This window comes from Talaromyces proteolyticus (genome assembly GCF_021365285.1).
Source record: "Talaromyces proteolyticus strain PMI_201 chromosome Unknown BGW36scaffold_6, whole genome shotgun sequence".
In the NCBI taxonomy this organism is placed as follows: domain Eukaryota; kingdom Fungi; phylum Ascomycota; class Eurotiomycetes; order Eurotiales; family Trichocomaceae; genus Talaromyces; species Talaromyces proteolyticus.
Window position 1 is genome coordinate 882324 of NW_025764282.1, and position 23423 is coordinate 905746.

Here is a 23423-nt window from a genome sequence, read left to right on the forward strand (position 1 = left end):
CCCTAGACAATGAGGGCGGAGGCTCCATTTTCACTCGGAAGCAGAGCACGACAAAGATAAGAGGCAAGAGTCTGTGTGTCGATGTCAGTAAGCTCGGGGCGGCCAAGTAGACAACTCGACGTCAAGTTACCGTCGCCTGCTGCGCTTGGGACCTAGCTCAGAATGTTGAAGTAAGACAAGAAGCTTGGGAAGATGACCGGTCTGGATAAGGATGCTGAAATAGACCTATTGTGGGGGCTCTGGGCATGGAATTTGGCTACAGCTGCGAGAGAAGCGCAGTGATGGCCTCTGGCGTAGAGTTGAACGCAGTCAAAGTGATGGATGCAGACGCGCCGGATTCAGTGAACCAGGGGAACATTCTCTCCTACACATACTTAGTTCGCAGGTATTCCAAGGTTTAATTATCCATTATTATTATTCTCTTCCCGTAATTAACAATCGACATAGGAATTGGCAACTACTTTTTATCCCGACGCATAGACATATTAAAAGTGATCCGCGTAGTATCTCAGGAGCGCCTAATATTTCCTGTTTGAGCTAATTATACGTATTCGGCGCCAAGAATAACGGGATTGCCCTAACTTGGACCCACCTGGTGATCTCAGGGCTACATGAACGTGCTTATATGATATTGAAATTATGGTCCTTAATATATGTCTGGTTTTTCAATAAAAAATATGATACTGTCCCTAACTACGATGTGACCAATGTACTAATTTTTCTTTCGCACCTCAATTCTCTCAAACACCAATGCCGCCAGAGCTTCAAGATTCTGGGCACCTGTGATATCAAAGACGGCCATATCTGCCTTGAAGAATGGATCGGCGATAATTGGCAAGTGCATCTTGGAATGTATTTCCCACCGCGTAGTTTGACTGAGAGATAAACCCAGCAATGCCGGACAGAGAAGAGAGCATGATAAAAAAATCCATATTAGTGGGGAGGAGTTTATGCAGGGTCTGTGTACTTTTTTGATCTTTGAATTAACGGTAGTTTGCCACTTGGTGAATGTTATGTCATGTTTTCGAAGATCGAGTCCTAAACGTATAGATTAAAAAGTTAAACTTCTCACCTGCAGGACCATGGTACCTTGAAGACAGCCCCACATCGAGGGAAGGTCACTACATTCCTCTAATGCAGCTGATAGAGCATTTATAGATGTGACATCGCATTTTGGCGCTTTCACGTGAACACTCTGATCTGTGGAATGCTGAATGGGTTCTTTGGCGGCATCAGATGTCGGTCCTGACCGTGAAAGTAGGATGAGATTCCTTGCTCCCATGGATGCCATCCATCGAGCGGCACTACGGCCCAAGCCTCCTCACCCTCCGCCGATCAGGTATGTTGCATCAGAAGGAAGGGAATAAGCGGGCACGTGGCGCAACAGAGTCTACTTAAAATTCAATATTAGGAGAAAGGCGAAACTTTAATGGACGATCTACTTATTGGAATGGGATCTGTGGTATTGAGATTAATGGCTAGTTTACCTGTATGCTTGCCGCCCTGTATGAGTCTGAAAGAATCGTCGATATTCGCCACCTAGATGGGTTATTTATACTAGGGAATGGTAGGCTGTGAACCCAGGCACGAGAATCGTAGCAGCCATACTATATTGGATATTGTCCGGTAGTTTCACTACTCGCCGGGAATCACACCGAGCAAATTTTTGAAAACAAGCGATGACGAGGGCACAAATACTTGACCTGCCCCATCAAGCGTAGTGAGATGTACAATGGGGTCTTGTCTATCATTTTGAGATTGTTCTGGAGTCCATTGGAACACCTTGATGTCGCCTATTGCATCTCCTTTGTCATCCTAGGCTAGATGTCTAGTAACTGGAGCGACGAACCATAGTTCACTCCATCATCTTCAAAGGCCTGATACATTTTATCTGTAAGCACATGTTCCGAGCACCCCCTCACAGCTTCAGACCACCTATTCTGGTAGTAATGGTTTTCTTTCAAAGAAAGCTTCTCAGCCGCACTCCAATTTGGGGATGAGTTCTGATATTGTACAGATATAACCCCCCGGCAGTTATCTTGTTGTTGATCGCCCGTTCCTATGTAGATCCGGAATTCATAAGACGTCATTCCCTTCTCGAGTACACTGCGTAATTGGCGCATACACAAATGCACCTCGGTCTTGCTGATGGTGCTGATTGAGATTGGATACATAAAGGTGGCATCCTTCAGAAGAAGCCTTGCAACGACTCGCTTGCTATCGGCAAGATCCGGGCCCCCCTCAACCGCCATTATAGCCATTCCAGTTGCCAGGTAAATGACCTTGCCATTGACTTTGTGATGTTAAATCTACGGTGTTTTGCTCACGTTAAAAAACTTGAGCCATTTGGCGTCTAATGATGCCGATTCTGGGGCAGGTGTACCTGGTAGTTCGAGCCTTTTATGTGGTCGCAAAGAGCCGAAGCCAAGCAGAAGCACGTCAGTAGGATGCCACGTCCCGCACTCTTCAGGTTAGGCACAGCGCCTGGAGGCGGGGGTCTGGCTGGCCCGTCCAAGAGCGCTTGAAGCTGTGCATTAGAACCCGTTTAGGCACATATGTATTCATTGGATCATTTGTTCCATATTCATGTGATTTTGCGGAGACAAGGAAGGACGTTGAATGAATTAGAACTTGGAATCGTCATATACATTTCTGAGTGCTGAAAAGGCAACAAATACCATCAATCAGAAAATAGAATGTTAAGAACCTAGGTTGAGGTGTGTTGCCAATAGATTAATCAAACCAGACGAAGCTCCAGTGGCGCACCTACAGGATTATTCATAGGCTATTGTTGGGGGTCGAATATGGCATAGCTGGTGCTAGTAGGATTCGCCGAGTTCAAAAAGCAATTAATTGCGTCCGTTGACCAGTAATTTCTAGAATAGACCTTTGTTACTCTCGTTATAATATCATCATACTATACAATGTAGGGTATGTGTTACCCGAAACGGAAGTATCTATTGCAGGTGGATAAGATTCTTAGGCACCATCTAATTTTAGTCTCATATTAGATACGACCACGTCTTTGGGAGAAGTCGACTACTGATGCTTGAAGGGGAAATAACGAAAAAGATTGGGTATAATTTTGCCCACCTGATGGCGCACCGGCATACGTTCCTATTGGATTAGACGAATGTATGTAATGTGCATGTATGATGCATGAAATTACTTACGGATTATTCACTAGTATCGCCTTATCATGTGGTATTGCCCCTTTCGGCGCTTTGGAGGGAACCTTATGCATGGCGTTTGAGACGGAAGCCTTGAGCCAGAATTCACTTTCGTTAGTGCTCATCGCAAGATTAGAGCACCTACGTCTTCCACACATCACCCTTTAAGATACTTCTAAACTACCTCACTAACAATAATACTAGCTCCGAATATTTATCATCACTATTCCAATCCTATGTATGCAGTCGTATTCGCCTTCGGCTGACAACCTCATCCATCATGGCCAAACTCGTGCTCGACGGTGGCATTGCTCTTGTGACTGGCGTAAGCGAGCTTTCCCTAGAAGCTTCAAAGCTGAAGACACTCGCTAAAACCTCGTCCACAACAGGCGGCCGCGGGAATTGGTAAAGAGACAGTGTTTTCATTTGCGGAAGCTGGCGTGGAAGGCATTGTCCTGGCCGATTTGGACAAAAGTGGTGCCGATGACGCTGCAGTAGAAAGCAAAAAGCTCGCAAGAAATGCAAAATTCCGGACTATAGTAGTCCAAGCCGATATATCCGACGAAGCTGCCGTGAATGGGATCGTAGATGCCGCCATCAAAGAGTTTGGGAGGATAGACTACTGCGTTCATTGCGCTGGTGTATGTACACCCTTTGGAGTTGGTAAATCAAAATTGAGACTTGCTGAACTTCTTTCTTAGATGGGGAATATTTCTGGTGCTACAACGGAGAATATCAAGGTTGACATTTTTGACAAGACGATGGCGGTAAATGTACGGGGTACAATGCTGGTTGTACATGCTGTATCAAAGGCGATGGCAGGCCAGGAACCACGGACATATCACAGCGTTCGTCATGGGTTAACACGTAGTCTCGGTCGTGGTTCAATTGTGACTGCTGCCTCGGTAAATGCGTTTGTTCCAGCACCAGGAATGCTACCCTACACATCTTCCAAACATGCCGTGATTGGTATTACCAAGACAGCTGGTGAGTAATATCCTCAACAAGATTATTAAAATATGTGGTGTGGAATAGGTAAACAAAATATGATAAATGGACTGGCTAACCGGTGAACGTGGCCAGCTCTCGACAACATAAAGAATCAGATTCGCGTAAATGCCGTGTGCCCAACCTGGACGAATACGCCGATGCTGCAAGCCAGCTTAAAGCGGGTTCCTATACTGGAACAGTCTATCCAAAAATTCTCGCCCCTTGGAAGGGCAGCGACAACAGAGGAGGTGGTTGATTATATCATGTTCTTGTCCAGTCCGTCCGCAAGCTATATCAATGGAACATGCCTGATGCTTGATGCGGGGTTGACTTTGGCGGCACATGGCGCTGCGAATATTTGACATACGGAAAGAGAGGATTAGAAACACTGAGTATCAACGATTAGAAATTTCAAGCGAGGATTTAATAACCTCAAAAGGTTGTCTGATATGTCACATGGGAAGAAGTAGACAATGTTTCAAGTTGCTAGAGACTAATCAAGGTTGAAAGTATTTTTATTACTAAACATGCTCCTGGTGGCTTATGTCCTAGAAAAGTCCACAAATAATATTGATTGATGTGTTATCAACTGGCGATTAGTGCTCTGTAGTGCTAATCCAAGAGCATGCGAAAGGATTTAGGCGTCTTTCCCCATGGAGTGAGACGGCACCGTGGTCGAGCATGGTTTCTCAACAGTACCAAGTGTCCAACGAGTTTATGGCTCAGATCGAAGCTGTAACACCCGATAGCGGTGCATAAATGAACGATGTTGACTTTCGCCAGCCCAAATATAAGGACTATTTTCGGGCATCAATTGTCTTCCGCTGTTGGTGATCAAATGGAAGTGGGGTAGCTGGTTTTCTATGTGGCAAAGGGGTTGGGAGCGAGAACTGGAGTGTATCTGCTGACGGGCGGATGTGTTGCGTAGGGTAGTATTGAACTAGAACAAATTATATCTATTGTTATCAAGAGATAGCAACCGGCCTTATTATCAATACATATATCGTCAAGTGATATCATTGATGCCCTTATGAAACGACATGGTCCACCACATGTAAACATTGACCTTACCGAACTTTACACGAGGAATAAAGTATAAATTCAACTAGACATTTGAAACATGCATATCAATTATGTACTTGTTCAGCCAAAAAACACCATCCGTCACTCCAGTTTCTCCATAAAATCCACAGCCAGAGACCCTCCAAAAGAAATAACGAAATATCAGCATGACGAAGCGGCTCTGCACGCAATGTTAGTCAACATTCAAATTTATTTCAAATTACTTACGCAGCAGCGGCAATGTTTCTTCTCCTCTTTGCGCGCTTCTTTTCTGCCTTGCGAGAGCCGTATTTCTCTAGATCTTTCTCATATTTTGAGCGTGGAAGTATGTGGACTCGTGGAGGGGTTTCGTAATAAACCCGATTGCGTCGACCAGAGCAGAAACACATGGTGAAAGGCTAATCTTAAATCTGGTTTTTGATTACCTTTTTGTATCAATTGATGATGTTTGTATGTATGACTGTTCATTGACCCGGTAACTCTCGCCCGTATTTATATCTTTGCATTCTCTAGATGATCTTCATCAATGAAGATCGATATCTATGAAACTTTAGTTCCCCGCATTACCGCAAGGCATCACAATTTCTGCTTCTATATACTCGCACACTCTATATTTAGAATGCTACCCGCTCAGCCCCACCTGATGGGGAAATAGATCTGTAGATTACCTCAAACGATACAATGTATGAAGACTTTTGATGGTACAGTTTGAAGATTGTTTGATGGGTTACGCTGAGAGATTTTATACGTATCTTTCTGATTCTATTACTAATTTTAAGGTTCGATCCTGGGTTGAAGAAAGGAATGATGTTAAGTTGAATAGCATCCGACCAATCAGTTCACACCCTTCGTCTAATTTCGCCCCCGTATATATTCAGATTCTTTCCTAACATCCGCATCAATGACTATATACTTGAAAGTGCTACTGGTTGGGGGTTAGGAAGCTGAGAAGTCTTGGTCACGGGGGCTTCATGTTGAGCGAACTCGGAAGAAAAGTGACATTATGGTTTCTCATATTTGAAACGATCTAGCCTATAATATTAATGAACTATACTACATGGATTATATGGTTTTATCTACCTAGCTATTCGTTCCTACCCCTACAACAACATTTGCATTGTGTCTTGGCATCTCAACTTTCAACTATCAAATTTAATTGACCGCTTCTCAAGAGAAACGACCTAGACGTCTTGGATAAATTAAAAATTAAACAAAGTAAACTTAAAACGAGTCATGTAGATAAGGAGAACAAACTTATCTATATATCCCATGGAAAAGACTTGGTCTAATTACGACATCGATTGTGATTGGTTACAAGTTAACTGAGGCTACTGAGCGGTCCAATGAAATTCCTCAAATTATCGCCAACTGGTAACCCGCAAAAGACATTGAAATTAATTAGAGCTGAAGTGAATATGGAAATTATCATAACTCTGATATTCAAATATTATAATTGATTTAAATCATCTGAAATATTACTGGATTTATTTGTTTAATAATTTAATTAAAAATTTACAATCTTCAATTTAGAAATTAAGAATATTGTTTTTTATTTAAAATAAAAGAAAACCAATTAAAAAAAGTAAAAAGGTAAAAGAAAATTAAATAATTGATGATTGTTAATTAGTATTTATACAGCCACGTGACTACAGATTTATAAGTTGTCTTGGCCAAGTTCCCACGCTAACCTAACCTCATACGCGACAAACTGGCAATATCAACCACAAACTGACACTCAAACTTCCTAAAAAGCCATCATGAAAAAAGACAGTAATCAAATGGACCGAACATGGATAATTTAATTGACTTGACGCAAGATTCTGACGGCGATGAGGACGTGTACCAGGATAGCAAAGTGAGCCGCCTCTGCCCCTGTTTTCCTCAATCTGTCCGCGCCTTGTATGCTTGATAAGCGCGTCAACACTTAAGAACATTTATTTTATTTTATATGGAAATATTCTCTTGATTTAAGAGAATTTTTTCTATATATTTTAATCTTTTTAACTTGTTTTGTTGCTGTGCGATTCCTCTGTGTTTTGTGGTCAAGTGTCAACTGGTGTCACTTAAGACTCATTACCTAATGAGCTCAGCCCTTGGCCCAAAGTCTTGATTTGATGAAGATTTATTTTGCTGCTGGCAATTGAGTTAACGAATTCTAGAAACAAACACTTCTGGCACGATTTCTAGGGTCTCAGCCAGCACAGCCAACCTCCCTGAAAAGAAAGTATCTGCATGATGAGCCAAGATCAAAAGGTTTACCTGAGGCTGCATATCAGCCACCAGCAAACCATAATGTTTTTTTCAACCCCCTGAACTTGTCATCCAACAAAAGGGGCTTTACGCCTCAGCCTCGTCCCGAAGAAGAAAAGACTGAAAAGAGAGAATACTCATTAAAGCCACTGTCTAATTTCGACTCTGTCGTTAGCATCTCTTCCAGAGGATCTTCTATTGAGCCATCAGTTAAAAAGCAATATGAGGATGCCGTTCACTCTCCTATCACTTCAGACGAGAGTATCAAACACGACAAAGCTGCTTCGTCCGAAGAAAAAAGCATAATCCCCACCCTGCCAAAAAAAGAAACGAGCTTGGATGATGACAAGCCCCTCCAAACTTCCTCATCCTCCAGAAAGGGTGTCTCGGCCAGAGTCTTCCCAACTGTAAGCGTTGTTGTCCCGCAGCTACCAACACTATCGCCCATGGGAATGAAGCATCGGAAGATAAAGAGGCTGCCATCGCTATCAGATGACAGTTCAGGCGAAGACTCGGATCCAGATGAACTCAAGGGCATCAAGACCAAATACTACCCCATCGACCTCCACGAGATCCAGGCAGGAAAGGGTCGTTATCCTACAGTCCGCTGCACGAAGCCTCAGAGTTTATCTGCAGAGAGTAACCCGATAAAGGGGCATATCAGATCCAAACAAGCAAAGTTTTTCTACCTTCGAGAAAGCTTGAACAAGAAACTCAGATCTATCAAAGGCCCTTCCGTCACCATGGCTGATGAATGGAGCGGTGCAGGTAGCTTGGCGTCAAATTTCGAATTCACCAATACCTACAAGCTGCTCAAGGGAGTCAAGCGCGTTTCCGATGAGTTCAATGCTGGGTGTGACTGCGGCAGAAAGTGTGATCCCGCTAGATGTCTTTGTTTAACCAAGGAGGAAGACACCGAAGCACTGATGGTACCTTACGAGATGAAAAATGGCCAAGTCGTGTTGAAGGACAGTTTTATTAACAAGAAAACCATGATATACGAGTGCTCATCGCATTGTGGCTGCGGCAAAGACTGTTGGAACCGCTTGGTTCAGCATGGCAGGACAATCAGACTTGAGATATTTCACACTGGTAGCCGCGGATTTGGCCTGCGATCCCCAGATCCGATTGTGCGTGGGCAATTTATCGACTGCTATCTAGGAGAAGTCATCACATCGGCCGAAGCTGACCTACGTGAAGACGCTGCAGGGTCACAGAACAGCCCTTCATATCTATTTTCACTTGACTTCTTCCCCAGCGAAGGAGACGAAGATGATGCGTATGTCGTTGATGGGCAGCGTCTAGGTGGGCCGTCTCGATTCATGAATCATTCGTGCAACCCAAACTGCAAAATGTTCCCCGTCTCTACCCACCACGGGGATCAGCGTATCTATGACCTCGCCTTCTTCGCTCTCCGCGACATTCCCGCTGGCACAGAGCTAACCTTTGACTACAATCCCGATTGGAATGGTGATCGCAACCGTGATCCCAATGCTGTCAAGTGTCTATGCGGCGAATACTTATGTCGTGGTCAACTCTGGCCGAATCAGCGCAAAAGCACCAAGGAGGAGTGAACACACCACCACCTGTCTAGGGAATAATGAAAGGGTCTTTTTTTTTCGGGTTATTCAAGCATAAAATGTGTCATTACGACTTACGAACATATCATGGCGTTGGGATTTCCTTCTCTATCGCATTTTCATCATTCGGTTATTGTTCCGTGTATATACCCATATTTGGCGAGCCAGCAAGCGATTTTTCTTCATTTTCTTTCTTTTTCCGTCTCGTCTGTTTTAATTGCATGAGTACAGGCGTCAGCTGGAGAGGGCATGCTGTGTATTTGTTGGTATAAATCTTCGGTGGTGGGTTATTACTGTATATGTAGGTTGATGTTTGTCCTGAGTAAATATGCGGCAAGTAATCAAGTCAATTCGAGTACTTTCGCTACTTTAATACTACGTGTAGTGGAGAGAGGTGAATTTGGTAGGAAGAAAGTAGTATGTATTAAACTTATTTATCCGTCAGTCTTGTGGCTCACGGCGACTGATACCAAAGTAATGCCTGATCTGAAGGCTTCTTCCGGTCTGGTGACGGAGGAAGAAAAGAAAGTAACATGACAATAATAGAACACTGTAAAATATAAACTTGCCGAGTGATATCATAATAATCTAACCAGTAAATGAAAAACGCCGCCCTTGATAAATTCCTGGATAAAAACGCCTTTAGGTATGAACTAGAGCTTCCTTGGTAGTGTAGAGCTCTCTGTGCTACCTGGTATGATGTGAAGCATGATGAGTGTGGAGAAGTATGTGGGTATAGGTGTTATAAGTTGACGCGGATCGATGTGAAAGGCGTAAAAATATTGTCGGGAATTAACGTATCTGAGAAGAGAAGAGCATATCTTTGGCTATTTTTCTTCGGACAAATGCTCATCTGTATGAGACGAAGACTTCACGCATTGCCCTCCATAACCTCGACGATACCGCCCATCACATATCGAGGTTGTTGCGGGTTCAGCACTGAGCATTGTGAAGATTGTGTCCAGGAGCTTCGCTTGCTGGTCATATCCTCCAAAACATGAGCATTTAAATCCATGGCGATCGGGATGGGATCAACAGGACGCGGCTCCATCAGGCTCAGGCCAACGCGCTCAATAGAATCTTCGTCACAGCGAGATCGCTCTTCGCTCAGTGCCAGATCGACGGCAGATGGGCGTCGACGGAGAAAAAAGGGCGACGAACGGCGGAAGGAGAAGGGGATGATGTTGGCAAAGGGGCTGCGGCTTCGATCGCGGCTGTGGGTGTTGTTGGAGCCTGAAAATCGATGCTTGCGGAATGGCCAGCTGGAGCCTGGCGATGAGGTTGGACTGCCACTGGCAGAACTGAGGGCACTGGTCGATAGCGAGTCGCTTTCTCGACGGTAGTGTGTGTTATCCATAAAGGCGGTGCGTAGCGACAGGCTAATGTCGGCCATTGGCGATGGCTCGAGGTCCCTTGAGCTGGAGGGACGTTTTGGCTGCATGGTGGTGGGTTGGTGGATTGCTGACGGATTGTATGTCGATGGGAATCGTGGGACGGGCTGTTTGGGAGGACAAAAATTTATCGCGAGGACTGTGCCAGATCAGACGATCATGTGATTACGGCAGTGAGCTGTAAGTTACACGGTTGCTGATTTCTGGGGTTGCAGTGAGGCTTTTCGCCAGTCTGTTTGGGTGGCGGCAGACTCGGAGTAAGACTGAAGTTGCAGGCTCCGATTGTGGCGTCGGACGCATGGCTTGCCAGGGCAGTCCAGTTGCACGACAGCAGAGGAGAAGGAGAAGCAGAGTGAAGCAAAACTTAGGACGTCCTGATTAGAACTTCGACGTGAGGTGGGAGAGGGATTTAATGTTGTCGAGTAAAGGGGTCGGTTTTGACGATGGCGATGACGATGACGGCGTTGGAAATAGTAATCTTTTTCGGCGTGTCTCAGACTAGCCCGCTTTGAGTTTCTGGAAGGGTCGAATATATTCAACAACCCAAGGCAGGTAGGTACCTGTACTAGGGTAGAGACAGAGCAGCAGCAGCAGTGGCCCTGGAGGAGAATAAATAAGAATTAATAAATGCCGATGATGACAATACGAATGCAGTTCCTGTTATAACAAGAAGCAGCAGCAGGAGAGGTGGGGCTGAAGATGCCTCCTGACGCATTCGGATCCAGCACAGCATTCAATAGATTCAATAGTCAGCCCCGGCACTCAGGGGCGCTATCTATTATTATATTTATGTCTATATCTATGTAATATAATATTATTGTTATGTTATTATTATGCCATTATATTATTCTATTTTCTATGCTATTCCCATTATGAATTGGATGAGCATACAAATCAATGGGTGTATCATGCAGTGTCAGCCGTTACAGATATCGAGACTGTATAGGCAAGTTCCTGTCGATCGCCGGTTTCGAGTTCCAGCGACGGAACCACCGCAACGGCTAACTAACACGCAAGCAGCCACGCTCCTTTCTCTGAGCTAGAGACTTGGAGTATCCTCGATTGAGGCTAACGCGTCGCCCGACTCGCCCCCTCGTCAACAATCGCGGTCCTTGGCTAGCTGTCCTCCGCTCTCCCTGGTAGGGCAGTGTATCAGCACATCCCAAATTCTAGTACTCTCTGACAATCGGCGTCGGTGCTGTTTGAAAACACGGAGAGGAAAATACAAATTGCAGCATAAAGAATAATTGAAAGCGCTCCTTGCGTTCGGTGTGTTCGGCGTCCGACCGCCTCGTGCTCGATATATTTCTGCTTTAAACTCGCCAATCAGAGAGCCGCAAAGGACGGGGATATTAGCATCTGCATCATCTACAGTGATCGTCTGCAGGTCCAGCGTCATAGAATACTCCTGATTAATGAGAGCAATTTATGGTTCACACACAAACCGTCTCATCGGGCTGGCTTCTGTCGGACGACCTGATAGAAAGTAACAATTAGCCTCAGTAGTATATTTTTTACCCCGTGCCAAGCACGCCTCATGTACATACATACAACACACATACATCAATTGAGACATGCATCAATGCACGGGGAATATTCTGCAACTTTCTTTTCCCTTCTTGCCTAGGGCGTGCATCCAGGCATATGTAGATGCATGCAGCCATTATTGCATTCCGCATTCCGATGGCTTGCAGCTGCAGGCTGCAGGTAGCCCTACTTCCTCCTTTCAGGAAATGTCCCGGCGTATGCAGGTCTCGCCGAGCATCCTTTTAAGACCAAGGGACTGTATAAGTTACAAGCCAAGGAGTGAATATTGATACAATTCAAGTAGCATTAGGGCAATTAAGGAGATAATCAGATGCAAGCACAACGCAATTAATTATTCTACATCAATTGATGTCCTGTATATCAATTGATGCTCTATGCAATGCCAAGCAGATACATGTAATGAGAAAAGTAACAATGAAAGGGCCAAAAAAAAAAAAGGAAACCATCATGCTGTATATCCGGAACAATCAAATCTGATCCTATCAGCTAACGCCGCCGCCTATGCTAAATTATATCGACTCCATCCATCGACGTAATACAAAGAAATGAAAAGGATCGAAATAGTAGCTCCTGCACGATTTCGCCGAGAGAGTGTAAAAAAAATACTATATATAACGAATCAAAATCCATGCCACTTACGTACTAGAACGTCATAATTGCTGGAAATAAAATAACCTCCCTGCTCATCATCTTACTCGTGACCACCGGAACGTCGCTGGGTAAAGCTTCGCCGAATACTTTCGCCCCATGCGGAATCACCCAGTGATTGCATCATATCTTGCACGATAATGCCACTGTTGTCCCGGGTATGACCCCTAGGTGATGACGGCTGGGACAGTGGTAGACTGGTGTTGTGGATATCATCATCGGTATCCCTAGTCTGCCGTGGCGATAATGAAGGAGCAACTAGGGACCATTCCGTTGCCGACCCTCGTCTGGACCCGCTCGTGTCGATTTGCAATGACGGTCGAGTATTAGATGAAATCGATGTTATTGATACATCCGGCGATGCCATAGGCGTGCTTGTAGCCGAGGGCTCCTTGTGTATACTGCTCTCCTCTTCCTGCGCATCGCCCGTGTTCTGCCCGTCAATAAAGATCTCTGGAATCGAGAATTGAGGGATCTCTGTCAGATTTGCCGTTTTGCGCTGTTCTAATCGTCGCCGGAACTTGCGAGACCAGTAGAGTGTGTCAAAGAAGCTGATGACTGTGTTTCGTCGAACAGCTTCTTCGACTCGTTGCAGCCGGGTGCGTCGACGAAGGAATTCTTCCAGTCGCAGACTCTTGCTGTCCACGATCACCTTGTAATGAGCGAGGATCATAAGACATGCTGAAAATGCAATCCCGCGTTCCGAGTCTGCCGATACTAGGACTTCTTCGTAGAAAATGTTTAGTCGCTGTCGCCTAGCACGGATTTCCTGGACAGGGATCCTATTCAGAATTTGAGACAGCTTAGCAATGTCGACTTCATTATTGCTCTGCCTCTCAGGCTGAAATGAAACAACAGAGTCTCGTGGGCCAGAGCGGCATTGCTCCAGAATTCTCCCGACTGTAAATTCACCGTCGTAAATTCGCATTTCAAATAGACCGGAGAGTTCCTGAAACATAATTATTAGTTTGGCGTATCAACTGAAAAGGAACATTTGAAAACATACCCCTAGAAGCCTTGGAAACTGTTCCTTCGTTATGAATCCTGTGCCATTAGGATCGAAATTGGCCCACGCTTCCTTGAAACGTCGAATTTCGTCTCGATCAATGGTGTAAAGACCGAGTCCACTGCTTCGCTGGTACACGTAGGAGAAACTCTCAAAGATAAGCGACACGAACAGAGATACGAAAATATACATGCTGATGATGTTCCAAGCAATGAAAAGACCACGCGCCCATCCAGCGCTACCACAGTCTGTGCTGAAGAATTCGTCGGTGATTGTACAATACGGAGGTACCATCGTAGCATAGTCTTCCATCAATTGGTTCCAGCCTTCTCCGTTACTTGTACGGAAAAGGAAGATCAAAGCTTTGGGAACGTCGCGGAAGTTCAAGTTGGGTTTTCCGTTCTTTCCAATCTTTGTGAGGCCAAATGTTTGAGTCGTGGCGATGGCAAACACAAGGAACAAAACAAACCAAGTTGCCAAAAGATTGACGATTGACCCAAGACTAGCTGCTGCCGTTTTGAAGAGCTGATCCAATTGGTTGTTGCGCGGAATGATCAGCAATGTTATAGACACCAAAAACAATTTGTTTAATTGTTGGAAAAGCTGATATTGGTTGAAAATAAACGACAAGATGACGGTCACGAAAGTTCCAGGAACTGCGAGTAGCGAATAAAGATTCCATGAGCTTCGTCGGAAGCGCGGCCATCCGAGTCCGAATATACGTATAAAGAGGTCTGAGAGGTAAAAAATTGTCAAAAGAAAGAACAACCCATCTGTCCGTGTTAGCACCGCATCTTCATTACTCCACACCAGTCAATTTACCTCTTGTAAACTCCCAGATCACGGGATACGGGTACCATTCCATACACAGGAGCAACAAATGTAAAACAAGTAATGTAGTCATACACCGTGACCATCTTCCATTTTTGCGAGAGGCAAGTCGATAACATTTCCTTCGCCAGTTTGGCGTGTTGGCGTTGATGGATCGTTTAGAAGGTGAAATTTGTCGGAGTAGCTTACGCAATTCGAGCCATGAACGTTGTTCCGCTGTCAGGAAAGCAACACCCGTCTGTTCCGTGTAATTTCGCATAAAGACGGTCACGAACAGAGTCAACACAAAGACCGCTCCAAGCAAGTTGAAAGCAACGAAGAATAGCCCATTGGCCTGCGAAGCGAAATTCTGAGGCTGTTGGCCGCGTCCTGTGATACTCATTGAGCTTTGTTGTACATCAATCCAGCCTTCCTGAGATACAATCTGGAAAAGAATGAACAGGGACTCCCCAAAGTTGTCGAAGTTGAAGTAGGAGTTGGCCGCAACTCTGGGTGCCAGGACATTCCACGCGTATGGCGAGTTGTTGAATTCTCCGACACAGCTATTGAGGCTACCGGATATCGACTTGTCGTTACATGACACCATTTGCCCATTGAACAAGTTCAGTCCATAGATAGCAAACGGGATGAGGAAACTGAGCGAAACAAAAGCAGCCTTCGCATGACGTTAGCAAAGTTTTAAATAGTGGACACTTGCCACACTTACCGAAATAACCTTCCAGCCTCCAACGATGATGACAGAGTGAAATGTGTTCCTTGCGCTGTCACTAACATTGAGCAATCTTAGAGCACGCAAAGCCTTAAAGGCTCCAACGATCCTTGAAACACTACCAGCGGTGAACATGGAGGTAATGATGTTGACCCAAAGTGTCACGAGCACAACACCATCGATGAAACCCCAGGAGCTTCGGAAATACGCATTTGGGGTCCAGAAGAACCCATCAGCAATTACTTTGATGATAGCCTCGATAGTAAAGACTGCCGCAAAGCACATGTCTGACCAAACAAACCAATTGGAAGTTGAGTACTCACGGCCCTGGAAAAAGTCTCTTTGATAGAGAGGCGTAGTTATACACGCCAGTATAACCATTGCCACAATGCATGCATAAATGAATACAGAAAATGAGTACCATAGTGGCTTGTAAGGATCCACACCCTCGAATCGATAGCTGCCTCGTCCTGGACCGACTAATCGTTGACAGGCTTTGCGGATAGGATTGGTTGGTGAAAATATGTATAGTGACTTATTATATCGAGGATGACGTTGAAGATACTCTCTTTGCGCTACCTTCCGCTGCTCCGCCGCCATGACAACCTCTTTTGCCAAAGTCCGAGGATCAATCTCATCGTACGCTTTGGAAAATTTCAGCTTAGCATAGAATGGATTAGGCTCTTGATTCAGGAAGGTCTTAGAGAATTTTGACCATAGTGTCGACATGAGTCCCGGCTCAATGTCATCCCTTTCCACAGGTGCATGGTTGTGATCATCATTGTCATTTATATCAAATTGCTCATCGAGGAACTCCTTGACCACAGCGTCTTTCAGTAGCATTTCCATTGTAGCCGGTCCATAATCAAGGGGGTCACGGTATCTCGCCTTGTCACGGCTGAATTTGAAGATAGATGTCAAAGCAATGTTACTAGCAGAAGATGAACCGAGTTCTTTCTGCTGAAGAAAGGCCTTGACCTGATACAACCGCTTTTGATCCTCTGAGACATCAAAACTCTCTTGAATTACAGCAATAAACATGTTCAGGATGATGAAATTTGCGAGGACAAACCACATTATGAAGAACAAGGCCGAGATCCAAGCAGTGTCATCTCCTGTTGTGAATGTTGTTGAATTGTAGAGAATGGTCGTCCAATTCTCGCTAGATAGAATCTGATACATACCAAGAAAGGAGTTGTATATCTGGTTAAAAGTAATATTAATCGTGTTACCATCAGGATCCTGTTCTGGGATAATCCCCGAAATAGCTGCGATGCAAAAATGGCAGCGAGGAAGGTCATCAAGAACACAAAAAGAATCAAGTTCGCTAAGCCAATGATATTTCGGGAAACAATCAGAATGAGGTCTCTTGTAAGAGAAAATGCCAAGACGATACGATAAACTCGCAGGATCTGAAAGATTGTAAGACCTGCGTATACTTGGCCAGAGTCGTGTATAGATGGGATTTGTATAATAGATGTGGTCACTGCAAGGGCAAGATCGACCCAATTGCGACGGCTTTTGTGAAATCCTCTCCAGTCCGTAATGAATCTAAGAATAATTTCCAGCAGGAGAGTCAGGGTAACGGCAGTTTCCGTGCCATTAATGAATCGTGCACGGGATGGATCCATACTTGAACTTCGTAGACACTGTATTATGAGGCCGTATGCGATAATCACTATCCATAGCCATCTCGTTTTATCAAAAATATGCTTGAGACTGGTGACACGGCGATGCTTAGACTCGTGCTGGTCGACACCTTCGGGCTTCTCCGATGCAAATGCGCTTCTGTTGCTTTCTTCTCGAATAATTTGGAAAGACGATGTGATGACAGCAACCAACAAGTTAACCATCCACAAGCTCATGATGACAAGTCCGACGGCAAAAAACAACGCAGAAGCGAGATAGTCGGAGTCGGTCGTATAGTTTAAGAGATCAGTAAATGTGTTGGAACTCATGATGACAAAGACCAGTTCCAATGCCATCAAAATATTGTCAAAAGCTACCGTGCCATTGTAGGGGTTAGTTCCCTCAACACACATAGACCCTTGTGGACAAAGATATCCTTTGGGACTAAAATCCGAAGATACACCATCTGCGTAAACCCATGAGGTAGGGTCTCCAGTTACACTATCGAGATAGCCACCACAAAATTGAAGCGCGTTATAGGGATCATTCATCGTAAAATTATTTTGGCCTTGGGGGTCAATCCAAACGCACGATCGACGCAAACTGGACTTAAAAGTTTGGATTCCTATGATGGCGAAGAGCAACCAAAAGAAGCCAATAAGAAACCCAACGTGGACGAGAAGCGGCGCGGCCTTTTTCAAACTTCGAAGAATAATCTATGTACAAGTTAGAAGAGAATATCTTGGTACCGCATGTAACTTACCGACGTGCCGTTGGTTATGCCAAGGAGTCGCAATAATCGCAGACAACTCAACATCTGAAATATGTATATGTGATGACTGTATTGGTAGTCGACTAGCTGTAAGATAAATGAAATCCAGTACGAAACCACAGCCAAGAAGTCTAGTCGATTGAAGGAGTGTCTGAGAAAGGCTCGATGAGCGAGCCGTTTGCGCGACCTCTGGCGTGGGTCGTCTGCAATGTCAGCTAGTTGTTGCAATCCTGAGAAGGTTCCAGTGAAAGTTCTTCGGAATAATGAGACCTCTGGTTCTAAGCGCACAGATTTCTTTTTTGTCGATGGTTCACGATGTAGAGAAAACAAATTTTTCCCCTTTTCTGCCAGCGCTTTTCTGAGTCCTAGAGATCTATCCAGTGTGCTATACTCGGCAGCATTCCAGACAAACCCCGACACAATAGTCCTTACAACTAATTCAATGGTGTAGATGATAAAAATTATGAATAAAGCGAAATCCATGGGCCGCGTGCTCCACCGATGATATCTCGCATTATCCCAAACCGAAGACGAGGCCTCTACGGTTAATAGAATAGCGTGTATCACAATGACTATAAGGATGAACGGTTCTGTGAGAGGATGCACCAAGACATCACAAAGACGCATCCTTAGTGGATTATCAGGACTGAATACTCCCAAGGATTTGCCCCTAAACGGATTGGCTTGTGTCCTCCATGCCGTCTTTGCCGTACGTTTTTCGGTGACTCGATCATATATTGGGTCAGCATAACCGTGCACTTCAGGTAAGTCTGGTGGTCCATCAAGTCGCGCTTGCTTTGTTGATTCTTTCCGTAGTATTGCGTTTTCAACTGGTTCGTTACTCAAATTGACGACTCGCTGGGACATCATCTTCATAACAGAGCCTGCCCTCTGCAAAGCCGATCCAGACGCAGATGGGGATATCGAGCGGGAACGACTTTCTCCTGCGCTGTTGCTGCCTCTTCTTCCTCCAATGCCACTCTCCAAATTGAGGTCATCGCCCAACCGCGACCCGTACTGACCACCGCCCAATCGAATGCTCTGCATGCTTGTCCGTTCCTCTGGCTCAACAGTATTCGAGGCACCACTAATAGGCTGGAGATATCGCTGATCGGTCAAATGCGCAGTGTCGCTATTCGGAATTGTTGGCGAGAGCAGGTCCTCCGAATGCGATCTCTCGTGTTGTCCGGATGGCCCAGGATAGGCGCCCATCATATATTCCTCCCCATCGTGAGCGAAAGAAGACGAGCCAGAGGGTGGGCGACCAGCGAACGGTGACTGGAAATCCAAGGCCATCGAGCCGGTGGCTTGAGCAAATCCGCCGGGATCATCGACAAAATAATGATCTTCCGACGTATATGGATTGTGTTCCCTAATCCTTGCTGTAGATGGCTGCGTGACATGAAGGCCGACCCTGTCTATCGGACTGGGCGAGTCTTCTGCGATGCGCTCATAAGTGTTGATGGTCCCGCCAGAGAGTAACGATCGTCTGGGAACATGAGCGCGGGCCCTGCCCGTTGAACCGGCGCTGCTGCTTCGCCTTCGTCCGCGACGTTCACCATCATCGTCCAAATCATGGTCTCTGCCTAGATCTTGCAGGGGAATCGGCTGCTGCGTCGAGGAGTCTGGGCCAGAGACATGGCCCTGATTGCTGGATGCCATGGTTGCTGGCAATTTACTACCCTATCGCATGCATCGCCAATTGATCTCAGTAACCGAAAGAGGCGAGAAATATCATCTAAAACAGGGTATTTCGGTCGAAGGAACGTGGGTGAGTAAATCGGACGGAGATGACCTGGACATTCAGCTCAGCAACCATGCGTTAGTGTTGGAAGCTGCAATGTGGCCGACGGGAGAGCAAGGAGGTGGTGCCTTTACGTCCTCACCGAGTAGCAGAAAAAATAAACGAGCCGATCCTGCGACACCAAAAACGAACGAAAGCATACACACATACGGCTTCTGCGACAGGAAATAAAGTGTTCAGGTGGTGGCCTCTATCAGGACGTAGTCCTGATTAGTATTTCAACAGGCCCCCCGTGCGCGCAGCCACTCTTTTTAATAATAACGAAGCTAAGGGTAATTTAGGCCTAGCAGATCCGTTCTTAGCGCCGGCGGAAGGGCACGGCTGGCTCTGGTTGGCCGGGCCGTCCACGCTGCCAACTAAGCTGGTGCGTACGCTGAGTCTTGCTAGGAACATGCACGCGGGGGGGTATTGTTGGCTGCTTCTGTGACTCGAGCTGAAACTGGCATTTACATTTTAGTAGATAAGTTAATAGGTCATCCTAATTGGCAAGTATTGTCGGCATAAAGGGTATTGAGCACGATATTGGATACTACAGGATGTCACTAAATGGATGAGAAGGGGCTCGTCTCTAGCCCTGAGTTAACAGTCCTGAGTTCTAATAAAAGTTTATTAAAATAGCCAGCGCCGAGGCCCGTCTGCAACTCTCACCCACTCGACGAACCGCTCCCATTGGCTGAAAGCACCACAATTGTCTCACCAACCTTGACAGTTGAACTCAGCCACAGTCACCATCTCTACAATGCATGCTAATGACGCTACAGGAGAGTCGATCCCAGTAATACAGTATGCAGTTGGTACTACAGTATGGTACTAATGGCATTATGCATGGTATATCATGGTAAGGAGTCCTCCAAGTCTAGGATTGATCCGTCTCCATAGTGTCACCTCCCGTTCCAGAATTTCCCCCTGTGGCTTGCCTGTGGACCCCATCCATGAATGCCTCGACAGCATCTCCTCCACCCAATGGCACCCCACCTCTTCGGACAAACCCCCCATTTTCGACTTTGATCTTGAGAGCTTCACTGATGCTGGGTAAGCCACCGTCTCGGAGAGCAACGGTAAGACTCGCCAGGCTTTGCGTGAACTGCGGAGAACGCAAAACACGCTTCAGGATATCCTTCCTTTGGCTGAGATCGAGCGACATCAGTACGGCTTGGGCAGTTTCGGCATTAATATCTGCTGCAGGTATGTCGTCTATATCCTGCGCCAGGAGAAGGAGAGACGGCGGTAGGAAGTTCAGTAAGTTGTTAACCTTCTCATCGTCGGCGGATTCGACCATCGGAATCGTCGACGAGGGCGAAAGTAGGTCGGCAAGGGTGGTGAACAAGTTTTCTGGGGCAGGGGATTGGATGTTTTGATTTCCTTGAAGGGACTGTAGCAGGCCTTGGATCACAGACGACGGGTCGGATTGTGGAACAGTAGCCCTATTTACAGTAACCGATCAGCACGTTGCACATTTTACGCTAGATACATTGCTGGAAATTCAAAAAATCAAGGCGATGAATTTTTTCTTTCTCTTTTTGAATGGAAACAATCTATCAAAGAGAGAAGAACACGCATTTCAAATAAACGCCTGCCAAATGAAGGGGGAAGGAGATGCAAAAAAAAAAAAATAGTACACAATATGCCTGTTAGGGATTTGTTCCCAGAGAGATGTACCTACGCTCGACCACCGTCCGCACCCCCTTCGCGAGATTCCTCGCCCTCTTCGCGGATATCGCCTCCCGTTGCATCAAAGCCAGCACCGCCGCTTCCACTTCCACGATGTTCGCCGCCGTGATGTGTTCCTTCAACATCTTCCATAGTGGCATCATCATCGCCATCGCCGGGTTCATTGCGAGGAATGTTGGCAATTTCTGTTTCGACGTCGACCTCTTCTCCTTGTAATAGGCTATTGACAATTTCGCCCAGCTTCAGATCTCGCGGGCTGAACCATGTGAGATCGCCCTGTTCATGCTGGCTTTTTGATTGGAGCCAGAACAAGTATCTCTGAGAGCTGGACAAAAACTTCAAGACGAAGATGCGCCCATTCGTAGCTGTCTGTCGGTACGGTGCAAAGGTACCGTCGGACGGTACCATCACGAGATCCACTTCAGGATCAGTAAGAGGAGCAGACCGCGGGCGCCAGCAGAAATGAATAAGATCATCTTCAGAGTAGAGATATATGTAGCCTGGCGTGTCTTTCGGCTTTACTAGAGGCGGGTTGGCAGAGGTCTGCGATGCAAACAGTCAGTATTGTTGCTCGGCAAGATCACCTGCGGGATTCCCCATATTTACGCACATCAAGGTCACAGATACCAGCCTTGAAGGTGATGATCGGGGCAGCGATCGACATGATGGCAGTGTCGACGGATGTCAGAGGAATTGAAAGAATGCTTGGACTGCCCGCGCTGTTGGCCAAGCAAGCTATGAGGAGAGAGAGAACAGAGCAGAGTAAGTAGTTAGTAGTAATAATAAACAGCTCGAGGTACGTCAGTCCGTGGCCTAGCACTGCACACAAGGCTCTTCCCCCCAGCCGTAATGGCAAGCTGCATCTGCACGGCAGGTGCGGCTGGCCGGCCGTACCATTGACGGCACCCCCCAAAGCGCACTAGCGCCTTTCGGTTAAAGGATAGGGCTCGGAGTGCCCACAAACCCTTATGATTTCCCGCTCTGGGCCACACCAAGTCACCTTCTCGACTCAACCACCACCATTGTCGACAACACACCCAATTTCTTTCCGGGCAGGTTCTTCGTCACACACGGCCAACATGTCGGACGCTCAGACGAAGAAGTTTGGAAAGGGCGATCGGACGATCCCACACCCTAGCCAGAAGGCTCAGAAGTGGTACCCTGTGGATGACGAGCCGCAACCCAAGAAAGTCAGTAACTACCTTGACGATGATGAACAGTGTCTTGCGGATGGCCGAGTCTGCGAAAATCGATTGTGCGCTGTATATATGCTTGCCAGGGAGGAGAATGTTCCCGAGGTTGCCTTTACTACGACATTTGTGCGATATTTAAACCTGAACGCTAGTTGCGTACATTGATTTATACAGCGCCGCCATGTTCCTGCAAGACACTGGACTAAATTGTTCATACTCGGATTTTTTCAATGACAAAACTCTGACAATACATGTTGTACAGGTCCGCAAGTCCATCCGCCCTACCAAGATCCGCGAAAGCCTCCAGCCTGGTACCATCCTGATCCTTCTAGCTGGCCGTTTCCGCGGTAAGCGGGTTGTGCTCCTCAAGCACTTGTCCCAGGGTGTTCTCCTGGTTACCGGTCCTTTCAAGATCAACGGCGTCCCACTCCGACGGGTTAACGCTCGCTACGTGATCGCCACTAGCGGCAAGGTCGACCTCAAGGGCGTTGACGCCGCTACCATCGAAAAGGTTTCTGCTTCCGACTACTTCACCAAGGAGAAGTCCAAGGAGAAGAAGACTGAAGAGGCTTTCTTCAAGCAAGGAGAGAAGCCAGAGGTATGTTGCGAGAGCACGGTCTAAAACCATATATGTGCTGACCATTTATCCCTCCAATAGAAGAAGAAGATCACCAGTGCTCGCGCTGCCGACCAGAAGGCTGTTGACCAGGCTCTTCTGGCCAACATCAAGAAGGAACACCTCCTCGCCAGCTACCTCGCCACTAGCTTCAGCCTCCGAAACGGCGACAAGCCTCATGAGATGAAGTGGTAGATAATGACGGTTGCATTCGGGGTATTGTTTTAATGGCGTGCAAAAAAAAACAAATGAAAAAAGACCTCTTATCAAAACATGAGAAAGGGAATTCGGCGTTGCAAATGGCCTTTTGTCCCTCCATATCGAGTTGGATATGGGTGGAATGAATATTGCGCGAGTGGGGATAAAGCATCATTTGCACTGCTATCGTTTTTTTAAAGAGTCTTTCACATGGGCTATTATGAGACACATGTAAACTCGACATTGGAAGTCACCAACTTCCCATTTTCATTAGATTTTTTTCCCTGTGCTTGGCTGTTCTACTACTGATATAAATCGGACACCACACAATTACAAAAAATCCCAACCGACTTTT

General features: G+C 46.1%; 7 protein-coding genes across 7 annotated transcripts; 3 read left to right on the plus strand and 4 right to left on the minus strand.

The window, feature by feature from the left end:
• Nucleotides 1-1820: 1820 nt before the first annotated feature.
• On the minus strand, nt 1821-2261 carry BGW36DRAFT_359151 (uncharacterized protein; the record flags this gene model as incomplete). Its single annotated transcript, XM_046214044.1, has 1 exon — nt 1821-2261. The coding sequence occupies one exon, from the start codon at nt 2259-2261 to the stop codon at nt 1821-1823; it is 441 nt and encodes a 146-aa protein (XP_046072056.1).
• A 1189-nt stretch (nt 2262-3450) lies between these two features.
• Nucleotides 3451-4560, plus strand: BGW36DRAFT_461359 (oxidoreductase; the record flags this gene model as incomplete). Its single annotated transcript, XM_046222130.1, has 4 exons — nt 3451-3495; nt 3560-3811; nt 3872-4157; nt 4254-4560. 4 exons carry the CDS (start codon nt 3451-3453, stop codon nt 4520-4522), a joined length of 852 nt encoding a protein of 283 aa, XP_046072057.1. The 3' UTR covers nt 4523-4560.
• A 2366-nt stretch (nt 4561-6926) lies between these two features.
• BGW36DRAFT_378514 (uncharacterized protein) lies at nt 6927-9408 on the plus strand. Its single transcript, XM_046216117.1, has 2 exons — nt 6927-7077; nt 7382-9408. The coding sequence occupies exons 1-2, from the start codon at nt 7012-7014 to the stop codon at nt 9044-9046; spliced, it is 1731 nt and encodes a 576-aa protein (XP_046072058.1). The 5' UTR covers nt 6927-7011; the 3' UTR covers nt 9047-9408.
• A 515-nt stretch (nt 9409-9923) lies between these two features.
• Nucleotides 9924-10493, minus strand: BGW36DRAFT_295474 (uncharacterized protein; the record flags this gene model as incomplete). The annotated part of the gene is made up of 1 exon (XM_046211189.1): nt 9924-10493. One exon carries the CDS (start codon nt 10491-10493, stop codon nt 9924-9926), a length of 570 nt encoding a protein of 189 aa, XP_046072059.1.
• A 2189-nt stretch (nt 10494-12682) lies between these two features.
• On the minus strand, nt 12683-19578 carry BGW36DRAFT_450001 (calcium channel subunit Cch1; the record flags this gene model as incomplete). The annotated part of the gene is made up of 6 exons (XM_046221792.1): nt 17578-19578; nt 16418-17530; nt 15183-16388; nt 14468-15131; nt 13646-14418; nt 12683-13588 (listed from the first exon to the last, which is right to left on the minus strand). The coding sequence occupies exons 1-6, from the start codon at nt 19246-19248 to the stop codon at nt 12683-12685; spliced, it is 6333 nt and encodes a 2110-aa protein (XP_046072060.1). The 5' UTR covers nt 19249-19578.
• A 275-nt stretch (nt 19579-19853) lies between these two features.
• BGW36DRAFT_378524 (proteasome complex subunit Rpn13 ubiquitin receptor-domain-containing protein) lies at nt 19854-22034 on the minus strand. The gene is made up of 3 exons (XM_046216118.1): nt 21672-22034; nt 21054-21604; nt 19854-20814 (listed from the first exon to the last, which is right to left on the minus strand). The coding sequence occupies exons 1-3, from the start codon at nt 21723-21725 to the stop codon at nt 20247-20249; spliced, it is 1173 nt and encodes a 390-aa protein (XP_046072061.1). The 5' UTR covers nt 21726-22034; the 3' UTR covers nt 19854-20246.
• Nucleotides 22035-22036: 2 nt separating this feature from the next.
• On the plus strand, nt 22037-23159 carry BGW36DRAFT_341381 (60S ribosomal protein L6). Its single transcript, XM_046213093.1, has 3 exons — nt 22037-22251; nt 22517-22852; nt 22913-23159. Exons 1-3 carry the CDS (start codon nt 22141-22143, stop codon nt 23063-23065), a joined length of 600 nt encoding a protein of 199 aa, XP_046072062.1. The 5' UTR covers nt 22037-22140; the 3' UTR covers nt 23066-23159.
• The last annotated feature ends 264 nt before the right edge of the window (nt 23160-23423 follow it).

Excerpts from the sequence above, each read along its gene's own strand:
- BGW36DRAFT_341381 (XM_046213093.1), top strand. The coding sequence starts at position 22,141 with ATGTCGGACGCTCAGACGAAGAAGTTTGGAAAGGGCGATCGGACGATC. Across the intron at positions 22,252-22,516 it reads ACGAGCCGCAACCCAAGAAA|GTCCGCAAGTCCATCCGCCC; the intron begins GTCAGTAACTAC and ends CATGTTGTACAG. Across the intron at positions 22,853-22,912 it reads AGCAAGGAGAGAAGCCAGAG|AAGAAGAAGATCACCAGTGC; the intron begins GTATGTTGCGAG and ends TCCCTCCAATAG.
- BGW36DRAFT_378514 (XM_046216117.1), top strand. The coding sequence starts at position 7,012 with ATGGATAATTTAATTGACTTGACGCAAGATTCTGACGGCGATGAGGAC. Across the intron at positions 7,078-7,381 it reads ACGTGTACCAGGATAGCAAA|AAACAAACACTTCTGGCACG; the intron begins GTGAGCCGCCTC and ends AACGAATTCTAG.
- BGW36DRAFT_378524 (XM_046216118.1), bottom strand. The coding sequence starts at position 21,725 with ATGTCGATCGCTGCCCCGATCATCACCTTCAAGGCTGGTATCTGTGAC. Across the intron at positions 21,605-21,671 it reads CTGGTATCTGTGACCTTGAT|ACCTCTGCCAACCCGCCTCT; the intron begins GTGCGTAAATAT and ends TTTGCATCGCAG. Across the intron at positions 20,815-21,053 it reads GGTGCGGACGGTGGTCGAGC|GGCTACTGTTCCACAATCCG; the intron begins GTAGGTACATCT and ends TACTGTAAATAG.